The 25,628-nt window shown below is 39.2% G+C and overlaps 1 protein-coding gene across 1 annotated transcript in view; it reads left to right on the top strand.

The window, feature by feature from the left end:
• Positions 1 to 22,969, top strand: part of LOC124157562 — a 139,456-nt gene extending 116,487 nt beyond the window's left edge. Inside the window, exons 8-14 of the mRNA XM_046532393.1 lie at positions 4,100 to 4,421; positions 6,009 to 6,107; positions 7,713 to 7,979; positions 9,926 to 10,111; positions 18,045 to 18,168; positions 20,459 to 20,670; positions 22,172 to 22,969. Of these exons, the coding sequence (XP_046388349.1) occupies positions 4,100 to 4,421; positions 6,009 to 6,107; positions 7,713 to 7,979; positions 9,926 to 10,111; positions 18,045 to 18,168; positions 20,459 to 20,670; positions 22,172 to 22,315 (1,354 nt within the window). The 3' untranslated portion in view covers positions 22,316 to 22,969. The remainder of the gene's footprint in view (positions 1 to 4,099; positions 4,422 to 6,008; positions 6,108 to 7,712; positions 7,980 to 9,925; positions 10,112 to 18,044; positions 18,169 to 20,458; positions 20,671 to 22,171) is intronic.
• The last annotated feature ends 2,659 nt before the right edge of the window (positions 22,970 to 25,628 follow it).

Below are 25,628 nucleotides of genomic sequence, written 5' to 3'. Positions count from 1 at the left end.
CTCAGGGAAACATCTCTTAATAATCACACATTAAAAATACCTAAGGTCGGAAAGTTTCCTTCGTTTGATAGGGGAATAATAAGCCTTATTTAAACCAAGCGCTATCTGCTAGCAGGGTACTCAGCTACCTGCTAGCAGCCTCCGTCGTGTCAGCGCTCAAGCCTCGCCCCAAGGTCACCACACACGCCAACAGTTGGAACCGGAAATACGTCACACAGACTTTTCCCATCATTCCTACTTAGCCGTCGCGTTTTCGCGCGCTTGAAATTTTTCACTTTTCATTTAATCGCGAAAAATAGATATCGTCGTTCGAAAATCTAAGAGCGTGAAATGGGCACTCCAGGAGTAATAATCTTTGGATTTAGTCGATAAAAAAATAATAGGAAACCACCCTATTCCCATCTTGGACGGTAACCTAAAAGTGTCCAACGATGCGACCTGCATGACGTCTCCTATGCATGGGAACATAGGCGCCGACTCCATGGGGCCTGAGGGGGCTCGAGCCCCCTCAATAATTCGTTTGGGGGGGCGTAGCCCCCCCAATAATTCAAGAAATTAATTAAGTTATGTTATGCTTTGTAAAATCACAAAAATATGTTGGTATATTTTATTGTCCTTGTTTGACGATAGTTACCTTTTAAAATAATTTCAGTGATGATATAAAACAAATAATTATTACGGTATTAAACAGGTTAACTGAAAAAAGTGGTGTGAATCGTGATAGTGTTTCGGGGCTGCGACACACTTTGAACTTTTCCCGGTGCGTGAACCTTCGGGTACAAACTGGCGGGCCAAGAGGGATGTAAGCCGCCTCCCGGTTGATTTAAATGGAAGAATGACTAATTTTATAAGAATGGAAGAATGACATAAAAATGTGTCAGGCTTGTAGAGTTTCCCGAAGTGTCGAGTTATAGAGAGTCGAGTTTTCGGGGTTCTAATATTGATCATATGACCCCTCGAAAAGGCTTTAAAAAAACTTAAAAACTCACTATTTTTCATCTAAAATTTAGAAAATTTCCCGAGGCATGACCCGCGGTATGGGCCCCCCCAATATTTTTTATAAGTCGGCGCCCCTGCATGGGAAGAAACGTCTAATATTTAAACGCTGAATTACGATTACCTTTTCCCAAAAACATACCATTTCTCAAGCGAGGCATAGCTTTCATAAAGAGTTTTCTCTGAATGTAGGCAAAATGATTTAATTCTTTCTCAACTCTTATCAGTAATTATTTTTAGCAAATGTACTTCTCTCTTAGTAATAGCTGTTGAAAAGAAGACGACATTTTTCACACATTTGAGCTCCCACAAATATCACGATCAGTTTCAGCCGTGAGATATCGTTTATCAGTGATCGTGATAATCACTTAACTTCAACCCGCCGTGTGAGTGAGAAATAATCTTGCTAAGTTCGTGACTTCTGTTTTGAGTCTCGGCCTAGTATTCCGACTCACATGTCTTCTTAATCACTTCCATCAGTTAGTTTCACGTAACCTTCCGATGGAGATAAATGATTAGTGTTATATACACATCAATTGTTATTCCGTCTCTTTTTTCGTGTGACTTTTTTCGTGAATCAGCCCACTAATAGAAGACGTTTCAGGAGGAATCTGCAATATAAAGGAAAGACTAAAACATACAATAACTATAATAAAACTTTAAGCCAATTTGTTTAAAACACAAAAATAACCTGATTGGAAGGTTAAAAAATAGTCATCAAAATGACGAAGGTTTAGTGACCCCGTGACTCTTGAGCCAGGTTTGGTAATCTAGGGTTAAATTTGACAACTTCAAGTTGGATCTTCACTAAAAATCATCTGTGTCGCGACATTTAGCGACCCAATGTCCCCAAAAACACGGTCCATTCATACCCCTCGGCCTCCCGTTCATTTCAACTAGAAAGCAGCCACGTCTAAGACTTTCGTTTCCGTTTTTCTCTCCGTCACTCATACCCGCCCTATTATTCTTACTCCCAATTCCACAGGGTGTTTCAGGAGGGATCTGCAATACTTCAGGAGATGGAAGGGGACACAATTTAAGCATTTTTGTCCGTAAGCATGGGGTAGCAACTCCTTATTTACTGAGCTATAGCAACGCAAACCTTTTTTTTATACACTTTACAGTTACCATGAAAACGGTTTTTCTTGGTTATGCAACCTTTTCGGCATTTTATTTAATACTCTGGATTTTCAAGGGCATAAAGTAATCAAGGCTGGACGTAAGTGTGCGATTATAATTTTCTGAAATAATTAATCTGAAAATGGGTTAGGTTGCGCAATCGTCTTGTCGATACCCACGCTCCCGTTTAATTAAACTCAAAGATAAATTGTCACATTTTTGTCCAAACTTTACTATTTAATGTCCTAAAAAATCCAGAATATTTTATAAAATGTCGAAAAGGCTAGATACCCTGTAAAAGCCTTTTTCACGGTAACTCCAAAAAAATGTATGCGTCGCCATAACTAAGTAAACATGGAGTTGGGACCCCATGTCTGTAGACGAAAAATGCTTAAAATCGTCTCCCCCACCACCTACTGAAGTATTGAAAATTCCTCCAGGAACACCCCGTCAAAATTAGGATAAGCCCAATGAGGAGTCTATGAGCCCATGAAGCGTCTATCATCGCTAGGCGTGAAATGTTTTCCTCTAAGGTCTTCCTTAGCAACTGCATGTGCATGCACCTATATGTAATATGTGTTCAAGTGTAGCCGAGTGATTAATGCGACGGAAACATCCTTTCCGACAGTTGAGGATCACACGTATCCAAGCTGAAGCGATGTTGATATTGTCCCAGTTGAATCTATAGGCATGTTCACCAAGGCTCAATCGACGGCGCTGTTATGGACCTTTCAAATTGCATCATTTATCATTAGCGTCTGTGTTCAAGGTTAGAAAAATGCCAGCGTAGTAATCCTTGGCTATTTAAATCATTTCGTCGAAAAATGATGTACAATGGCTTGGGATGTGGATTCTGATGTCAATATTTGTCTTAATATATTCATGCGTATGAACTATGCAAAAGGTATTGCTCTCTGGTAATCAATAAAATATTACTAAATAGCAATTATAATAAACAGTTAAATTTCATTTTCTATATAATATAAATTTTACTCGTCGGTCGTCTAAGGGCGGTACAAAATGGAAATTGCTTCAATGAGTGAGGAGGAATCATGGAAAAAATAGAAAAAAATATTCATTTTTTTATTTATAATGGAATATTGGTTTCCAATTTCGATCCCATGGTTGCAAACCTAGTCGTCAGGATATTTTGCTGAAATTCCAATACGCACCTGTGCTTTAAGTGAAGCAGTGGCGCAGCAAGGGGTGGTTTTGGGGATAAACCCCCCCCAGAGCTCAGAGAAATTTTTAAGTTTAATGAATTTTACTTAATTAGATTGATATTACTAATAGATTAGTGTATGGATTAATAAAATATCTATGAGAAAGCCGTAAAACTCACTATTTTGAACCATTTATCTTAAAATTCCGCAATTTATTAATCTCGCACCTACCGATTGTCCTGGTGGGTATTCCATACCCCACACACCCCGGTATTAGTTGCACCTAAACCCCCCCAGCCTAAATTCCTAGCTGCGCCCCTAATGTGAAGAGTACTTCGGTGTATCACGTCATCCGATGGATGGGACACTTAATTGCAAGACCTCACGGTCCCACTCGAGTAGGCTTATTTTAACGCTAGATTTATCCACGATTACAATGTTCGGACCACTATAGGAGACTCAAAATTTTCTATTTTTACACGCTTTTTCTTAACTTGCTTCGTCTGTTCCTTTTAACGATGGAATCTTGAAATTGATTTTTAAAACACTTCGTACAGTCGGATCGGCTTGAAATTTCGTACTTTCTTGCCTCGGACCACAATACAACATTCCATTATAATTTTCTTCCGCTGTACTCTAACAAACGAACTAAATATCTAATTTTAATTATATCTAATTATAATTATCTATACGAAATATCTATTTTTTAAATTATCATTATTCTTTCATATGACTTTTCAACCATTGGGTTTACCATAGTTTCATAATACTCATTATATCTCTCATATGTTCATATTGTTCATTATATTTCTCCATCTCAGGGTAATCGGTGGCGACGAATTTAAGTCATCTGAAGGGTGCCGGCGGCGGAGGGGCGACATGGACAACTTGTGGGGTCGGCGGCGTGGCGGCGGGGGCGGTGGCGGAGGAGGCGGAGGCGGCGGTGGAGACGGTGCTGGGGGCGGGGTCGTCGATCGTCGCGCTGGGTCCGGGCGTCGGAGGCGGGTGGGTCGCCAAAGGATCTGCATTCTGGTGACGACCGCTCTGACGGGGGCGGCGCTGCTGGCGGTGCTTGCCTCCATGCTCATCATGGTGAACGGGGACCAGGCGCCCGACGGCGCCACCATCCGACAGTTACACGTGGTAAAAGCCCACTCTTAGATAAGAGTAAAACCACACGTAATGTAGGAGGTGCAGTCATAAGAGGAGTTCTCTATTTCGCTCGTTGAAGGGGGGGGCTCAACCCCTCCCTCCCCCCCTCCCAGATCCCTCGGGAAAAGGCCTGAGGTCTTTTCTGGTCAATCAACCACACAATTACTGGGGTACTTACAATTTTTGTAGAAGCCTATGATGCAACACCGTCCCTACATCCGTTGTTGAGATTATAATTCACGAAATAGTGAAATTACACGATTTGGCCAAAATTAAAATTGCCCCGAGTAGTCTGAATATTGCTTTCTCGGCGTATCACGTGGTCTCGATTCGAAAAATTACATTTTTTAGAAATCGAATTTTAGACCTACAAATGCCCTCAAAAATAGGATTAAGTGAAGTAATTGCAGTTGGCAACCCTGCCATAAACAGAAAATATAAAATTTATTGTTTCGACCTTTTTTCACGGGGTTTTCAGACGTTTTTACTGGGGATTATTTCTATATATTTTTTAAAATCTTATTTCGTCTCTTTCACTCAAAACATTAGTGTGAGTGAGTGAGTCAGTTAGTGAATGATTGGAGGAGGGTTTTTATATAGATGCCTCTATATTTTGGCGGAATTTGGGGTGAACGAGACGTGATACGACGAATTGTCATAGAATCGATTACCCTCTAAAATCACTTGAAAGCCCTAGGAAATATTTTCGGAACACTTGATTTTCCAATTTATACCTACGACAGTGTTGCCAACTATTTATTTATATCAATAGGCAAGCTCGATTTCCTAAAAATGTCAGCCGTGGAAGTTCAATCCGATTGAGAGGAGAATTGGCCGCAAATAAACCGTTCGTGCATTTCTCAATCTGCGCTTCACACAAGCTTCAATAGATGCCGTTAAGAACTAATAAACCACCGGCAGCTTTGAAAGATTACGGAAGTAGAGTCGAAGGCTCTATCATCATTCCTCGGCACTTGCCAATATGCATCCTTTTGATTCGCTGAGAAGTGCGCAAGACGTTTGAAGTTCTTCTCAGTCAAGGGACGTGGAGTGCTAAATTCATGGTTCTTTTGACGTCATAGGGAAGGATTCTAGTCTACTTCGTCAGATTTTGACCTAGTGCTTATTTTATATGCTATAGACAGGAGTGAACATTCTTGCCTAAACATAGCCCCATCATTAGGCAGGAAACGTTCATACGATATATATTTTTCAAATTCCTTGCGAATGAGAATATGGTGGATTATTTTCACCCTTCACTGGAAAATGGGCTTCGCATCAATCGGGAACTCTATTTTTGCGTAAACTTTTTAAGAGAAACAGTATCGCCATTTTCTTTTTTAAATGGATTTTCCACGTTACAATCGCTATCCGATGTTCTTGTATTGTTTATTTTCAATGATAATCATTTAAATTATTATACAAATATGCGTATTCGGCGTTGAAAACCTTATTTCACGATTGTTTTTACTGGTCGCGATAGTATTTTTTTCCATGTTTATCCGCCGTTTCTTCATCATTATTTGCCATGATAAATCGATATGGAATCTACTTCTACCCCTTTCTCTATTATTTCAGGTTTTCCGTCATGGTGATAGGACGCCGACGGACACTTATCCACGAGATCCTTACAAGGACAACTCTTATTGGCCTGAGGGATGGGGGCAGCTGACGAATGTGAGTACGGAAGATAATTTTATGCTGTAGCTGTAAAAGTTTATACGGTATCAGCGGTTAGAATATTTTTTTAACTGCGATTTTATTTTTATACTTAAATCGTACTGATTAAATTATTTGTATAATGTAAATACAGATGTTAATTTTTAAATAGAAATATATAACATTCGGCTCAAATGTATCGAAGTAATTTGGAAAGAGCTGTTTTATATATTCCAGTTTCTAAGATTTAATTGTTTAAATAATTAGATTTTATAAAGGTAACTGTCAAAGATTAACCAATAATAACTACAAATTCGGTTTCAACGGATCAAAAACATCATTAACAAACGTTTCAGACATGGATAAAGTTAAAACACAACCAAAAACGTGTACAGAGGGTGGAAAACATTCTTAAATAGCAAGTTCAAGTTACTGTTGCACACTTGGTAATTTGAGTAGGTATTAATAGTTCACATATACTCCATTAGTTGATTTCATTACTTCCGGCTAGGGAACGTGTTAATTAGAACTATCGCGTTCACGAAATAGTCAGTTACGAAATGTCTGTTACAAATTGTCTAGATTACGAGATGTCGTGGTTACGAACTGTCTGTTTACGAAATGTCGGTTACGACATACCCGTTTACGTATTGACGTATACCATTTTGTACAGCGAATGAAACAATTTGTAGTCTTTTTGACCAATAGTATACGTTTTGCTCCTCGATGATCCTTGGTGGTTTTGTCGATAGTTAGGCCTTTTTTCAGATACTGAAATCTGCCCTTATGTGAAATTTTCACGCAATTTGTTCATTTGTGACACCGTAAAGGGTAGTTGCTCAAAGCAAAGCCCTATGATTCGGCGGGAAACGTTCATACCATTTTGTTTATTCCTTGCGGTGAAGAAGCTCTTGGATCATTTTCAGCATTCAATTCAAAATGGGCTTCGGATCAATGGGAAATTCTATAGGCCGTTTTACACGGCGCGCGCAATTGCGCAACCTGACGTATGTACGAAGCCACAATCAAAATTGCATCGTGTAAAGCGGCAAATTGCTAGAACTCATGCGAGTATGCATGGTTGCTAGATGGCAAAATAGCCCGTTCTAATGTCGTTCAAGCATTCGTGCAATTGCACGCCATATTGAGAAAGAAATGCAGTCCTAACCTGCGCAATAACGAACCCCGTGTAAAACAACCTTATGCGTCAGGGTATCCTGCTGTGCCTGACCCCGACTCTGAGAAATACCCTTATGAAGTGCAATTTGCATAGGTTCCAGGATAACAATTTTAAATGTTGCTTATTGGAATGATTCACTAAATATTATTATTACGCAGGAATAATTGATAATCATTTTGTTTAGAGAATATATGAGATGAGGATAGATCTATATTAAATGATCAAGTGATTTTATGACTATATTTCACATTTATTTGAAACTTCCCTCAATTTCTGAATTGAAAATTGAACATACATATCGAAGTCTAAGAAAAGAAATCCCCCACCCGAACGAAATTCCTGGCTACCCCACTGCCTTGTATCTTATATTGCCTTATTTATTATTCGTATTTCATTTTAATTTAAATATCGGTATTTTTTCACATGCCTCTGCTTGCATTCAGAAAGGGAAGGAGCAACTTCATGAGCTGGGAGTATTCTTGAAGAATCGCTACGGACCGGGAGGAGTGCGAGCCCTTTATGATGGGGGATTTAATAACGCCGAGACCAAAGTGCAGAGCAGCTATCCTGATCGCTGCTTGAACAGCGCTGGGTCCCTTTTATCTGGAATGTTTCCTCCCTCAGCATCACCTGATGGAGTCCAAGTGTGGCTGCCAGGTTTGGATTGGCAGCCAGTGCCAATTCGATATACAGAGAGAGCAGAGGACATGGTAAAGTGCAAATTTTTTTTCTTCTGTTGAAATTACAAGAGTAGTCAATATCAGTAATATATTATATTTAGTCATGTATAACTTACATAAATGCCTTGTAAGTAGGAATATCGTGGTCTTATCTTCAAAATCTCTAAACTTATGTGGGTTCAAATCTCACTGCCATGTAGGTCACCCAACTCACAGACTGTTGGACGTGAGAGTATTTATGATTTAATTTTTTTTTGTAAGAACTGAGTAATTGAAGATTTGGTGTATAAAGTAAAATGTGTTATCTTTTTGTAAGATATATCAAACTCCGCTACTGATATAAAATATTGAGTCATCTAGTTACAGCAAATCTATAGAGCCCATGTTCCACATATATATGTTGAATTACCCTAATTTTACCGCCATATATCTCAAAAAATAGCGTATGGAAATCTCTTTTTCTTTCTTTCTAAGAATATGTGACCAAATTGTCATCAAATTCTTGTTACATTTACCGATGTGCTCTAACTACTTTAACTACTAGTTCGGACACTTATTGTATGAATATACCGGGTGTTTATAAACGAATATTGGGGTTCTAACGCTTTATAATATTTATTAAATTATCCTTCATCATCATTAGTCAACAATCCTAAGATTGGTTTGACGCAGCTCTCCATTTCTCTCTCCTATCCGCTAATCTCTTCATAGCTACATATTTCTTCTCTTTTACATCCTTTATAACCTGTCCGATATAACTCATTCGGGGCCGTCCCTTGCCCTTTTTCCCTTCCACTTGTCCTTCAACGATTGCCTTCATCAGACCATCGTGCCTCAAAATGTGGCCAACTAAGTTGTCCCTTCTTCTGCTTAATGTTTTTAGGAGGCTTCTCTTTTCTCCCACTCTTCTTAGCACTTCCTCGTTACTCACACGGTCAATCCATTTTATCTTCATCATTCTTCGGTAGCACCACATTTCGAATGCTTCCACTCTTGACTTCTCTGCTGCTGTCAACGTCCAAACCTCGCTTCCATAGAGAAATATACTCCATATGTAGCATCTGATGAATTGTTTCCTTACTTCTATGCTGGTATTTTCAGCTGTAAGAAGATTCTTCTTTTTGTAGAAAGCCCTCTTCGCCTGCGCTATTCTACTGTGTATTTCTTTCTTGCTCCGTCCATCGCTGATAATTCGGCTTCCCAGGTAAGAGAACTCGTTCACCTCTTCAAGCTTATGCTTTCCTAGGTTGATGTTTGTTTTAGCCTCCTCTCTTTTACTGCAAACTAATATCTTAGTCCTATGTCCTAATTATCCTTACAGTTATAAATTATACGTCAAATAAAAGAGCAACTCAAAAAGTTTGTTTTTTATTTCAACAATGCACATGTGCGTGTAATGTTTCCGCCGCGATCCGTTAGAAAGCGGTAGTAACACGAATGGCGACTCGTGAACAGAAAGAGTTTTGTGTTTTACAGTTTGCAAAGACTGAATCTGCGCAGTAAAAAAATTGTTATCATCCTTATCCCAATAACACCAAACGGTCATAACGATGAGCTGCTCAAGATGAATGATTCCAACCAAGAGATAAATTTACGCACTAAATTGATTTAGTAAACCAGAAATTTTGAATTACATGTAGACAGAATTGAGTACATATCCCCCGCCCCCCCCCCCCCCCCCGAAATATAAAAAAAACAATTAATTTCCTTCATAAAAGAAAACTAAATATTGAAAAATCATGAACAAAGAAATACGTGAGATTTCTTTGAAAAATGAAGTTTTTTGATCATAAAAATTGTTAAAATTAGTTAAAAACCCTCTATTTAGTACCCTTTTTTTTAATTTCCCCCCTGCTTTTGGACCCCCCCTCCCCGCCCCGTTCTAAATTCCTGGCTACCCCACCGGACTATGGACATACAATGTTGCATTAATTTTTACATTTTTCTGGAAACTGTCACTTTCTCCCCATTCATAGATGATAGCAGCAACCAAGGCTTGCCCCAGATACAGCCGTGACTTGCAAGCAATTTATGATTCGCCAGAAATACAGAGAGTAAACCAGGAAAATCAGGATTTGTATAATCATCTGACGGAAAACACTGGGAAAGACATGAATTCAGTCCTTGAGGTTGAGCTCCTCTACAATACTCTCCAAATTGAGGTACGTCATCTGGGTGATTTATTTTTGTAAAAGCAAGAAACCTCCTCATGTATCGCTCCAGCACATGTTGTTCGCTGACCATTGTTGGCTGATATAAATATATTAAGTAATGGTGGTTTACAAGATGAAGTGAGTGGAGTGATACTTAACCAATATTTTGAGAGAAAATATGAAAAGGTCTTTTATCACTAAAGTTGAAAATGTGGGATTTGCATAAATTTGTAAGCTTAGAAGTTGTAAATATTAACGTAGAAACTGGTTGTGCAATTCTATGTAATCATTTTTGTAATTAAACTCTGAAATTCAATTTTGAAATCAATAATGGCCTTGATATTGAAAGAATATAGAGATGGCATTTTCCACAGGTTTATTGTTGAAATTAGGACGCGTATCGACCCACTAGTCATTATCAAATACTGTACTATTTGTACTTGATATTGATAATGGCCTGACATCATGACGGTCGAAACGCATCGCACTTGAAATAATAAACCTGTGGAAAATGCCATTTCTGTTCTTTCAATGCCAATAGGACATCATTCATTGTGTTGTGGTAGAGGTTGAAAATGAAAAAGGCCTATATTTTTCCAGAAGGATTTGATTCTTTCCCAGAATATGGTGGCTATGAATGTCACTTTGGCTTCCCACCAGGTTAGGCACTCCATTTCCAAAAACTATATTTTTCTGTCTTGTGACTCCTTTCCTACTTCACGAGCTATTCATGACGAAAAATGAAGGCTTTAACAATTAAGTTGATGATGCCGTCAACCCACACCTTTTAAGAGAATTATATGCATAAGTTACCATTCAACCTTACGCCTTCGCCTTCTCATGTTCATTGTTGTTTACACTCAAATGAGACATTCTTTCCCTCTTTTTAAGCAGTTTTCTCTGAACTAGTTCATGAGCCAACACTTTCATGACGTCACAAACTCATAATAATTGCGTGGCAAGTTTTTCATTTTTTTATATTAGGAGAGAATGGTTGAATGAGGAATTTGTTTTAGTTCATTTTTCCAATTCATCACCAAGTAGTTTATCCACCCAATTCTTTGCTCGTTCAGTCAGACACAAAATCGCAAGTTAACGGGTCAGTAGCCTAAAATAATTTTGCTAACCTTAATTTTGTCGATAACTTTCCATAAGCAATTCGATTATATTCAATGTTGTTTCACCCCATTAAACCCTGATGTATCTACATAAATTTAAAAGAGAAAGCCTGCTTGTGTGTCCGCTGAGCATTTCCATAAGGCTCCACAGATTGCACCTTCAGTTAGTTTGTAGGTGCATATCATGCTCCCAAAGCCCGTAGTGCCACTTTTGGTCGTGCCCGGCCCATCCTTTGCGTCATTTTCTCATTACCGTTTGTCACGTCTCGTCATACAATTTCTGTGGTTGGAGATCCTGCCGGGTAGGCAAACCTCTTCACACGCTCAAAGGGGAAACGTTATTGAATGGATTCCACGGTATTAATTTTCTTGGTGCAAACCTTTTTGATCGCATTGGGGTATGCATTCACTCGACGTTTTTGGTATGCGCGCGTATGGATACACAATACCAAGCACAATACAACCAATGTTGTGGAGCGGGGGTATAAGGTGATACCGTGCGCGGTCTACGGAAATCGTTTTTTCCATTGTTACCTGTTACATATGTAAGCCATCATCAAGCCTGCTTCGTTCCCTATATCTAAAATTTCTGCCATGTGACCATGAATTCCAAGTTCCAAGTCTCTCATTTCTCTGGGTATTATTCATCCTTAGTAACGCCGCGCCGGGTGGCATGCAAGTAATTAATAAATATCTTCCAAAACATCAGCCTAAAAGTTTTTTTTAGTGTCATCTTCACAAGCTCTACTCTCCAAAAGGATAAAATAAATCGCCATCATCAGTCAACAAAAATCCATATTGCTGCGTAAAACCAATCAATTTCTCTCCCATCAACAAGCCTTCTCATATTGTAACGCTTTTCCCTTACATACTGGGAGAGGAGGAATCACTTGGAAGGGAAGTTTTTGGAGGGATAAATTGGGGGACTACTATCGGCGCAAAAAAGGTAGAACGCTGAACTTTAAACATTTGTATAAAATCCTGCCGAAACTCCATAAGGTCTTGTCATATGTCGATTTACTCACTGTTTATTCGGGAGAACATAGGCAGTACTTATCAGTGTCGTATCCAGGATATGGACAAGGGGGGGGGCAAGTGGGAGGTAGCCTCCCAGCAATAGTGGGGTCTGAACAAAATTACTTTTCTATCTAGAGTAAATTTGGATACCCTAAGGGATCCATAGACCTCCCTACCCCCTCTCCGGATCTGCGACTGCATTGTAACATACCAAAAGGGTGTGAAATAGGCCCTAAGTTTAGAGCTAATTTGTATTTCAAGTCGTTAAAGTGGGTAAAAATATCGGAAAAATATGACTGAACACTTGTATAAAGTGGCAACCTCCAAAAATGTCGATTTCATCTAGTGTGTGTTTCGACCCCGTGAGGCCGTTTTACACGTGGCACGGGATTGCGCAGGTTAGAACAGCATTAATTCATAAAATGACGTGGAATTGCGCGAATGCATGAAAGAAATTAGAAAAGGGGCTATTTTGCCACTTCACGTCCACGCATTCTCGCATGTGTTCTAGCAATTCACTGCTTTACACGACGCAATTTTGACTTCGCCTTCGCACACACGTCAGATTGTGCAAGTACGTGCCCAGTGTAAAACGGCCTTCAGAGCTAGTGACCCCCCCCCCCCCCAATAGATCCGCCACTGGTACTTACGTTACTTGAAGAATGGTGACGATGTCGATGATGGCCACGATGGTAGGTTGAGACAGCGATATGTCGTCTCCTCCGCGCGTCGCGTCGTCCACTTCTGCTAGCTCGCCGACCGGAGGGATGCGGGTATGAGGATGCGAAATGCGGGAATTCTACTGGGTTGCAACAATTTCCTTCTCCCTTCTGTGCAGACCACCTCCATTACGCTTCTTATTTTCGCTATTTCCTTTGAGTCTAGACGGCTGCTCCGAACTACCAGCGACATACGTTCGCGAACGTCTATCGAGCAAGCAAATTCATTTTCGGTTCGCTCGCTCGCCCACAAATATGACCTTCATATACACTTGGGAATGGTCCCGCTGCCGGTGAGTTCCTACACTAGCTCTTCAGCGTGGTTGATCTCGTGTTCAAACACACTAATGGGGGAAATTGCACAACAGGAGTAATGGGACGAGTTTAACCTTTCCCGTGTTAGTGGAATTCTTTCTTCGGGCATCACGGTAGCGTAATATTTTCCATCGGAGCACGTCGGGGGTTATAGAATAAATCTCCACTTGAGATAAGCCCTATTTGATCCCGGTGAAGCCTTCAGTGGAGGACGGTTTTGAAGGAGTGGGTTGGGAAGCACATCACACCCAGTTTCTTCGCCACCACCGTCTCACCGCGGGGGGTAAAGGGGGGAGGATACAGGAGAACACTCGTCTAACCCCTCGCCTGCGGGAACGTTTTTAAAAGTTTTGTTCAATGACTGCGGGGCAAACGTTTTTAACCACTTCCACTTCGATTAATTTTCTGAATATCGTGTCACTATTCCCTTTTTATTTTTTTGTGGTTCTCTTTTAAATGATAGGTAATGAAATTATATTTTGTAATCAACGTAGAACAGTGAAGTAAAATGTGATTATTAAACATGGAGAACACAGCTATCGCTACTCGAATAAAATCATTTTAATCCTTCCAAGACATCATGCTTCATGAAATATGAATTATTCATGTATACTATGAATGTTTTAACATTGTTAAGCTTTCAAAATAATTATATTGCTAAATAGTGCTAAAATTATGAAAATCCGATGACGAGACCCCTATGAAAAAATTGTATAAACCAGTATAAAATTTGTATACATTCTTATACATTGTCATGACAATTTGTATAAGAATGTATACAAATTTTATACAGGTTTATACAATTTTTTCATAGGGGCATACACTCGTCATTGAGCGGTTTGGCATCGAAAGTTCATGACGAGCTAGACTCGTCATTATAGCGCAAGGGGTTAAACGCTTGAACATTGCTCTACTATCTGCGGCAGTTTCCCAAAATTTCTATTGCTCCCCGGGTAGAGCCCAAGTGTACTTGTCCTCATTGTTGGGATCGCTAATGCGGCTTCACTCTCCCCGACCATCCTTCACGACAGGGGGTGTCTCCTGGCATTTCCTATCGTACTGCCCATTTCTTATTGTTTCCTTCCCGCTGTTTATATTCCTACGACAAGTGCCCAAATGCAGAAAATATTCTCGGGTTTTCCGCCGAGTGATTGGCTCCATGTCTCCCGGCGTTTCGAAGAACGATTCGTTCTTCTTCCTCAGGGGATCTTCCTTGATTAAGAAGATCCCCTAACGATGAAGAACAAGTCATTCTTCGAAGCATTGGGTGACATGGAGCCAATGGAAATTACCCGGTGGAAAATCCAAGAATCATTTATGCATTTCATGCACTGGGATAATCTAAGATCTTACAAGTTCTCAAATGTTGGCCCATCAGTTGGTAAGAAAGAAGGAAGGATTGCCCCGCATTGTAAGGATTCACTCCTTGATAGGCGTTCTGCCAGGCTAGAGGGAAAAATATTTCTTGATTCTCTCCCACACTGGCTGCTAGCTAAAATCATGTACTCCTGCAGCCTAAACAGTGGGAATCAGGGGAGCACTAGGAATTAAGGCTAGGGGGGGTTTAGGCGCAGCTAATACTGGGGGGTCTGAAGGTGTGGAATACCCGCCAGGGTAAGCGGGAGGTGCGGGGGCCTTGCCCCAGTAATTTTTTAAGATAAATCGCTCAAAATGGTGAGTTTTATGGCTTTTTGAGGGATATTTTAAATCCCTCACTTCCTTACTCTATTCTATTAGTAATATTAATCCAATTAAGTGAAATGGATTAAAATAAAAAATTTCTCTGGGCTCTGGGGAGGGGGGGGTTTATCCCCCAAACCTCCCCCCTCGCTGCGACACTGGTGGGGAGGGGGGATAGTAGGGATGGAGGAAATAAAGGAAATGTTTGGGAAAGCACTCACACACCTGATCATAGCCAAAGTCTTCGGCTGATTCACACACCAATCCCTCATTCGGGTGAATTTTGTTGCCCATCCAATTAGGAACGGGTATAATAGGTATAATATCAATGTATTTCTTATCTTTCACATCCTTTATAACATTTCCTATGTAACTCATTTGGGGCCATCCCTTGCCCTTCTTCCCTTCCACTTGTCCCTCTACGTTTGTTTTCATCAGGCCATCGTATTGTGGACAACTAAATTGTACGGTTTTCTCCATAAGGTTTTTAGAAGAATTCTCTTTGCTTCGACTCCTCTTAGCACTGCCTCATGATTCACACGGTCGATCCATTTTATCTTCATCATTCTTCGTGTAAATACCGATTACAAAAAAGGTCTAGAAAACTAAAAGACTTTCATAACCAAAGATTTTTAAATGCTAAGTACAGGGTGTCACTAAAGAGTATATATATTTCAAATTCATATATTAATTAAACTTTAACGTAAACGAATATGAAACTTTACCCACATACTTACAAACCTCTCAAGTTTGGGTTACAGATGTTCAATATGTCCTCCATCAGCGGCACGAAAAATATCATATCGATATTCAAATTCCCCTTACCCGGGCAAGCATGCCCTTCGTCGCATATGTTATGGCAAAACAGATCCAGTTCTTTACAGGTTCTATGGGATTGGTACCATCAAAGTGATTGACTTGGGACAATTTGGTATGATTTTATTTAGGTTGACAATATTACATAATGCCTAATGCAATGAGACAAATTTCTATCACAGTGTCTTCTCTGACCACATTGCAGTTTCTAGGCTATTTCACACACGGTTAGGTGGTTCTATGCAAGAAGCAGTGACCTTAAACTAAGCTTGTAATATTTCTACCATTTCCATCTCCATAAAAACTTATATAGGTAGGACAAACATTGTTCTCTAATTTTTTTGATAAGTAAATTTTAACACACCAAACATGGCTGGAAACTATCCATAAAAGTATTGCCTAAAAATGTTACACAGTTTTTACTTCTATGAATTTCTTTGGTTTTGGGCTCAGCAAAGGGTGACTTGGGACAGTTACCAAAACGTGCCAAGCAAGTATAAAAGAGATCCTGGTTCCAGAAAATACAAAGAATCTAGTGATGAATCAATACAGAAAGGTGTGGATAGTGTTAAAAAGGAAAACCATCCATAAGGAAAGCAGCTGATAATATGCTGTCACCAAATCAACTCTCCAAGGGAAATTCACAGGAGAGAATCTCCATCTACGTGGAAGACAGACAGTATTGTTGGCAGTTGAAGCTAGTTTTAGTGTAAGGAATCTTAAAAATACTAATTGGGGATTTCTTCTTCAAAACGTGATGTCCACTTACTTTTAAAATCGTATCTTGATAGAATGGACTGAGAAGAGATTCAAAATAAATATGCATGGTATAGACTGGGTTCGCCCCTTCTTAAAACGTCACAAGGGAAAATTAACTGTCAGGCTTGAATATGAAGAGAGAGAAGATGAAGCGCACAAGAGCTACAGTATCCTCACATACCGTAAAAGAGTATTTTGATAATTTGGAACTGACAATGGAGGGAGTTCCACTTCAAAACGTGGTAAATTATGATGAAGTTAATTCAATTGATTCAGGACCCTAATAATTTAGTGTTGAAGCCACATTCATGAGAAACTATGGCAATTATAAAGATATATTTGATTTTCCAAATATACCTGATATACCTGGTATCATTGAAGGAGCTCAAATTCTTCGGGTTCTATCTAGTGAAAACCTTTGAAAGCCGGGGTCGTTTTAGGTTTGAAAATGAAATTATGTAATTATAACAATGCTTTTAATTTTTGTTGAAGTTAGATATATTTTAATATTAATACCCTAACTTTATCATAATTGATTGACATATGGGCACTTAGTTTTTTTTATATCTTTCTGATAAATCATTAATTAAAAAAAAATAAACAAATTAGAGACCCAAGTCACCCATATGGACTGCATACTTGGATCTAACATGATTTTCAGGGGGGGTCCCAAGTCACCCCATTATGAGGTGTGACTTGGGACAGTTCTAATTAGTTAATAAATCGGCAAATAATTACCGATTACAATTTATTTTTCTTGCAATTATTCCTGACACAGAGCTTGCACTTTGATACTGATTTCAAAAAATTTAACTGAAATGGGAGAGAAAATTTGAGTTTTGAATGCTAAAACTGTCCCAAGTCACCCACTTTGACGGTACATAAACATTGCCTTTAAGGAAAACCCACAGGGAGAAGTCACAGGGTGTCTAAAACTGTGAACGTGGAGCATGGGCGTACCCAGGGGGGGGGGGGGGCAACTGCTCCCCCCAAGAAGCAAAAATAAATTTAGTTCAAAACAAAAGCTATGAACAAATTTTCATTTTTGAAGAAAAATGATATTAAGATACGACTTGGAACTAAAATAAAAATCATTACTTTTTCAAGCAAATAATTATAAAAACTAATAAATTTCTGTCATAATTTCCTTAAAATTTTGGTTTCATTAACCTTTTCTGTGCAAAAAAGTAACAACCTGAACAACTACAGCTAGTTTTGCCCTCCCCCCCAGTTTTGATTCTGGGTACGCCCAGCCAGGACATGCTAAGGCCACAGCTCTTTTCCGACCAACCCAACAGTTTGGAGGAGTTCCATTCATACACTCACATACTTGACGACTCCAGTGAGGGAGTTTCCCATATTGTTGGAAAATGAAGTTGTCTTCGAGAAGCCTTGGAAACAAGCGAGGCACAAAAATCGATATTTTGGACAAAATAATAATTTGTAATATGCATACATATTCTTTTTGAAACAGCTTGTATTTTATAGTGTGATTTTTAATTTTTGTAATTGTGCTAGGACATGAGGGGTTTGAAGCTGCCTGACTGGGTAAATGGATGGTATCCCGAGAGGATGAGGCCATTAGCCAGTCTCAGCCTTGCTCTATTCACTAGAACCCTGCCAATGAAGAAGACAAAGAGTGGTAAGTTCATTGAAGGACTACATGCAGGGGTGGTCTGGGGTGATTGGGGATTGGTTGACCAGACATACCAATTAATCCGGACATGTCCAGACATGTTTAAATGTTCATCCAGTGTCCAGGCGGATTTTTTAAGTATCAGATAGCATCCTATTTTCTGATCATTATCTACTCTTACTTTACTAAAAATACTTTGAAAACTGAGAACTTCACGGCTGATGTAATTTAATATTGTACCTATTATGGCTATTTATTTCCTTGGAACTTCAATGAAATCTAAATGAACCTCTAAAATTGTTGTCTCAGGTTGGTTTTCAAGCTGGATGGAAATTAATTAGTAACTTGAATCTTAAAATCATATGTATTCTATGTTCTACGATTACAAAAACTGGAACTGATTTTTGTAAAAATCAACAAACAACAATGCACAAGGCAACTCAGAGAAATAAACATTGAAATTGCATACAAAAATATACCAACAAAAATAAGGCACTTAGAAATCGTGTGACCTCTGCTGTCTGTGCCCACCGCCAAAAAACCTGGGACGACAAAATCAAAGACCTCAGCGTTAAAGATAACTCCATATGGCAGCTGGCGCGGTCCCTGAAGAATCGGAAAACACCATCACCACCGGTACAATTCAGCAACGTGCTTGCAGTTACCGACGCCCAGATGGCCGACCAGTTTGCCAGACAACTAGCGAAAACCTTCCAAGACACCACCAACTCCGATGCAGCGGAAGCATGCAATACCTCATCTGCTTCTCTCCGACTCTGCCCCACTCCTCCATTCCCGCCGGTCTCTCCCTCAGAACTGGACTACATAATACAGAAGCTACCGAAGAAGAAAGCGCCCGGACCAGACAAGTTCTCCAACCAACTGGCAAAGCAACTCCCTCCCAACTTTCGCCTGTTCCTCCGTCATTTGCTGAACACCTGTTTTAAACTTTCATATTTCCCACAGCCATGGAAATCAGCCAAGGTCATCCATCTGCCAAAATCAGGAAAATCCCCAACTGACCCTGACAACTACCGCCCGATCAGTTTGCTGTCAACTTTCGGCAAAATTCTAGAAAAAAACCGTCCTGAACCGGCTACTTCCTGAGCTAATGGACAACAAACTCATCCGGGACGAACAAGCGGGTTTCAAGAAGGCGCACTCAACAACCCATCAGATCACGAGGATGGTCGAAAGCATTCAACTAAGCTTCAACATAAACAAGTATGTGGTTGGCGTCTACCTCGATCAATCCAAGGCATTCGACCGTGTCTGGCACGAAGGACTAATCCATAAACTTTCCTCCTTACCTATCTCCACCTACCTAACCAAATTAATTCAATCGTACCTCTCTGGCCGAACCTTCTTCTCCATAGTTAACCACTCCCAACAAAAATAACCTTTTTGAATTACCCTTTCAAAAATGCATCAGGTCCTCTTTTCTCTTGACACCTTTATTTCATTTATATGATCTTTATACAATGAGTATACTGTAAATAAAGCAAATTAATTAAATGTAGGATCTTATAAATGCAAAAAAACTTTGTTTCAAGTTATCTGACTCTTTTATTACACCTTTCTTATACACTTCACGATAGACGTGAGCGTTGTGGGAGCCATTGACGATCACCAACCAGCCGACCTGGCCAGATCACCCCTGACTATATGCTTTAATTATGTTTATGCTTTGCCAGCCAGAGATCATGATGTATCCATGGCATTTAGCAATAGTAGATACTTGTCCATACAAATGGGGAAATCCACAAGGATAAAAAAATACCACTGCCATTCTTTCATAGGTATTCTGGTCATGGATATCAATCACATTGTAAGTGAACGAAAAATCTAAAGTGTGAATGATAAGCATACGGCCCTCCACATTTGGTCCGAACTGAAGGAAGGTTCCTATAGTTTTTAGGTTTCTACTCCTGCAGAAATGTTACACGATCAACAATTATTTAGCATTGAAATTTGGTGATTATTTACTGATTTTGCATCAATATGTACAGCAAACCTGAAATTTGTAAAGAATGTTTACCATTTTTTAGTCCAACATTATTTTAAAGAGGATTCAAGTTCAAATTCATATTTTTATGATAGTAGTACCCAAATATAGGTTTTACTACATACTTATTGATGCAAAACTCAGTAAATAATATACCATTATGTACTCTCTCACCTTAAATGACCAATTCATTCCAGTTATACGGCAAAAAAGATTGGTTTGAATGTGTAGATTAATTCCTGCTCCACAAGATTTTTTCAGCATACATACATAGTTCCTATATTTTTCCAGGGGTGTTACTCTGGGACATGGCTACTCATATGAGCAACATGATATCAAAACCAGAGAGCAAGAATAAGATTTACCTGTACTCGGCTCATGATACCACCATAGTGAATGTGGTGCAAGGACTTGGAATCGGTGATGACAACTTCAAGCCAGAGTATGGAGCAGCGATTCTGGTTGAACTCCTAGAATTTTCCAATGGAGAAAAAAATGTTCAGGTGACTAAATAAGTTGATTTATGGAAGGGCTCTCTATGATTTTGACCCTTTTCCTTTCACAGCAATTTCACTTTTCACTCCCAGGTTGCTCAAGTGCGATTTATGATCGCGTAGGGAATTTGGAAAAAGAGACTAATTCTTTCATTATGATAATATTCTAATAAATATTACTTATTTCAATGAACAAAGCAGCACTAATATTTTAAATGAATTTCTACAATATGAAATGGAATCAAGGTCACAGCCAGTAAGTTTTCATTCAATGGAAGTTGCAGTCAAGACTTTCTGGGGATACATACGAGGGTTGTACCAAAAGTAGTAAGGTTCCAGTATTTTTTACAAATAGAAAAATTTGTTGATTGCTATTAATTTTCACATCATTGAAAAGCTTACACTTTTGCCAATTTTTCAACGTGGTCTCCATATTTTTCAACACACTTTTGAATATGGTGCTCCACCTTTTCCTTAAGTTGAAGAAGTCTCCCACTAGCCCGTTGAGGAAGCCTGTGACCTCTGCTCGGACTTCATCGTCTCTCTTGAAGCGTTTGACACCTAAGTGTTTTGTTTCGGGGGTGTAATGGAACAGCCACGCTTCATCTCTCATGACGATAGACTCCAGCAACTTCTCCTAGTTGCCTCCCCCCTCACATTGTGAAGAAATTTGCAAACACAGTAAAGGTGTTGCTCCTTGTGTCCATCAGTGGGCATCTGGGGGACTCAGCGAGTACTTATCTTGCGATAACCCAACGTTTCTGCTAAAGTTCTTTCAATTGTGCAATTGGAAGCTTCAGGAATGCATTCAACAAGTTCACGCATAGTGACAATCCAATCTTTGATCAGCTCACCATTAAAATTCTGAACAATCACATTCGAAACCGGAGGTCTTCCACTCCGTTCTTCATTGTGAACTTCCGGACGGCCCTCAGCAAAAGCCCTGCACCAATTACTGATGTGCTGAACGGACATGCACTCTTCAACATAAAATTCAGTCAGTCAGCCGATGAATCTCCATGGGCAGTATCTTCCTTGCATGGAGAAATCGGATTACTGCTCGATCCTCACCCTTGACAGGAATGGGGATCAACACTTTCATTGTTGACGGTTGCGAAGGCAATAACGACCGACACAGTGATTCGTGGACGGGGTGACTCGAGAGTTGGGGAACCACTGCACACAGCACAGTTGTGGGATTTATCCTAGAACCTTCCCTCAACATTGTAGCTAATTGAGAACCTTACTTTTGGTACAACCATCGTAGCATTGAGCAAGCAATTTCTGGGATTCAGATAATACTATATTCTTTAACACTTTAAGGGATGAGGGAGTTTGACCCCTCCTCTGATCCCCCAATGCTGGTCGGCCTTAAATGATATCCCAAACTGTCTCAGTACATCCACTCTGGTCCACCATTCTCCAACGAATATAATTAGTACATATATACTTCAGGGTCTTTTTTTGGATTCCATATATCATTGCAACTAAATTCTTCTCTGCTTTTCAGATATACTTGAAAAATAGTACAACATCTGATGACTTGTATCCATTGATTTTGCCAAGCTGTCCTCAACCCTGCCAGGCTGATACTTTCTTCAAACTTGACACCATTACATCGCCTGAGCAGTGGGAAAGCGACTGCCAACTCTGATGTGACATCACCAACACCTTTCCATTTGATGACATATGCATCATAAAGCAATGATTAGGTTTATTTAAAACTTGATCAAATTTTATAATCTGCCTTTCCAGTATTTTTCTAAACCAATAAGGTATTAAAAGTAACGTGAGTCACATATTCTTTCCCTCTGAGAGAAGTTCATTTAGGCTAATACTTATATGAAATATTGTTTCAGCCAACAGTATAAAATCTCATTTTTGTTTGGTAATAATGGTGATTGGGATTGACAGAAGAATATGAAAAATTGATTTCATATCACCCCATAATTTCTTTAAAATTAGTACTTATCAATGGAAATTCATGTATGATCATTTTTTTTAGATTTTGAACAAAATTTATAAGGTAAAACTACATTTCACTTATGACTGATTCCATATCATTGTTTGATAAATATACACAGTGAACATCCTGCTTAAAAATTTAAACATCAAAATACTATTTTTCTCTATAAGATACATATTTTGTATACATAATTGCTTATATTTACAAAATTGAAAAGGTGTTGGTACAAAATTTTCTCTCCGTAAAACGAAGCAATGAAACTGCTAAAAGTTTCAACATGAGCCCCAACATGTAGATATCACATTGATATCTAATGTTTTAAATAAAAACCTATAAACATCATCCTGACTCTTTCACTTTGAATTAGAAAATTTATATTTAAGAAGCTGCCTCACGTCTATTCATAGATTTATGGAAAATAAATTTTATTACTAACACATGAATGCTATTATGATCATTCCTAGAAAATCAATCCTTTGGGAGGAGCTGAAGAAAGATAATACTGAAATGCTACCACAATTTTTTGCCATAGTTCATATAAATGACTTCCATCAGATCCTAGGAACCGAGCCCGATGTTCGTAATTTCAAAACTTAGTATGATCGAATAGTGCCATGTATTTACCATAGGTTTTTTGCCGTACCAGAATTTCTCCGAGTAATATAAAAAATTTCATAATATCCTTCTTTGTTAAATCAAGAGTTTACTGTACCTTCTAACTTTGCAACTTCTGAGGAATAATAATCAATACTTCGAATCAATACCCCGGAGTCATCAAGTAGAGAAGTCAAAAAATTCATCATTATTTTCTCTTCCCAATGAGGTGACTCCCACTTTTCTACGTTCCGTGGTTGCTAAGTCACCTTTTTTCTCTAGAGGGTTTTAATCTAGCTTTTATCTCACATTTTCTCTTCGTCAGGCATAATGAACAAATGGGGCCTTACTGTCCCCCTTAACTCAGTAAATTTGTCCATTAGTCCATCACTTTCAAGATACTTTCATCATCTCCTTAGCTAAACTCAAACCTCATGTCTGAATTTGAACTTGAATAGCGCCACTTCACCCATATTTTGAAAATTTTTGTCTTAAAGAGAATTTTAGTTTTACAAGGGCTTTAGGTCGCATGACAAAAAGACTGCTTTCAAATCTTGAAATGCATGCTCATCGTCCATCAGAAGGCAATGTTAATTATGTAAATCGATTTTGATACCTGACTCATATTTCGGTAGAATTTTATTTTATTACAAAATTTTTAAATGCTTATCAACGAATTTTTAATACTAATTCATACTAGATTGATTGCATAAATATTAACTTACATTATTTAAACATACATATTAAAATATCATTTCTTTAACTATTTCAGTGCAGATGACAGCCCCGGGCAGTCATCTGCTCACAGCCACAGGTGTGGATGACATCCAAGGGCTCTCACGGCCTTGGGTCTCAGATGAATGGGAGTATTGAGCTTCGTGCCTCCCTTTTGACTTGCTTCCTTGTTTCTGCTCTGCAGTTGGTTTCCAGCCATCATATATTGCGTTTCGTTTCCGTATTTCTCCAAAACAATTTTTCCTATATGTTTCGGAAAATCATTGTTTTTTCCAAATTTTCCAAGTGATAATTACCTTGAGCCTTTGATACACAATTTTTTTGTGCTATTCGGACCCAGAAAAATCAGATTTTATATAAAAAGTATTATAACAAAGTGTTTGTGCTCGCCAAGATTTTCTGTGATGCTTCAGGGTATTTTCATTGTAGGCACCTGAAGTTCCAAAGACAACTTGCTTGGCTTGAGACAGTCGATGGAAACAGTGGAAGGTTTTCCATTGATGTTTAGGGAAACATAATAAAGATACATTTTTGCATGTTCCACAGAAGTTTTAATAATCGACCCAGGTTTCGACAGTACACTGTGTCATTATCAAGGAGTACTGTCGAATACACTTTTGTATGTTCCATAGAAGTTTTAATAACCGACCCAGGTTTCGACAGTACTCCTTGATAATGACACAGTGTACTGTCGAAACCTGGGTCGGTTATTAAAACTTCTATGGAACATACAAAAGTGTATCTTTATTACGTTTCCTGTCACCAAGTTCCATCAAATATCGCCTTCCAGCCTTAAGTTGATGTTTAGGGCATAAGTCTTCTTATTGCGGCACAGTGTCTTGGCGAACAAAGACTTGGGAAGACGTGGCTAAGTCCTCGTGGATAAAGACACGCTGCGAGGAGATGTGGCGTGATGCAGGGGTCAGACGTAGCTGACTCCTGTGGTCACGCAGCTGAGAGACCAGATCCGTTGAATCCAAATGCTGGTCAGAGACGACGAAGAAGTCCCATAGTCATCCTGGTGCAAACTCCACCATAAAACTTGTCTCCCGTCGATATGTTTAGCCATCCATGCGTAAGAACTGTCGCGCATGGACTCGCAGCTGCCTCTCCTGCCAGCGTTGCAAGATGTCTCGTCACATCACAAAGCCACTCGGTGATGTCATTCTGCCAACCAGGCGAATCAGTAGTCGAACACCTATCCACCGGTCCAACTCCATGTTGTGGTGGATACTGTGCCACAAACACATTTAATTTTTGTCTTAGAACGATTTTTCGAGGTATCAAAGTTAGTTTTTCTAATTGCTGTAAGCAAAAAGTCACCACATTGACACTGTAAATCTGATGGGCCTGGCCAAGGATAAATTCTACTAATCGAGCATCTATTAGGGAAGCTCTGGAAATTTGTAAACACCCCACGAATTTCAACAGGGACCAAGGACAAACGATTAGCAATGCATGGCTCCCACTAACATCTTGAAATAAAGGAGGAAAATACCAGAATATTTCACCCCAACTCCCCTCTCCCCATCACGGCAATGTATAAACAAATGCACAACCTTTCCAAAGCACTATAGCCCTAAGCGGTCCACGGTATACTTAAAGAAAAGTTGAAGACTTTTAACCCAGAGGTCATGGGTTAGCCCAAAAGTTTCATCAATTGACAGCATAT

The sequence above is a fragment of the Ischnura elegans genome, chromosome 4 (assembly GCF_921293095.1).
Source record: "Ischnura elegans chromosome 4, ioIscEleg1.1, whole genome shotgun sequence".
Lineage (NCBI taxonomy): Eukaryota > Metazoa > Arthropoda > Insecta > Odonata > Coenagrionidae > Ischnura > Ischnura elegans.
This window is presented reverse-complemented; position numbering and strand designations above follow the sequence as displayed.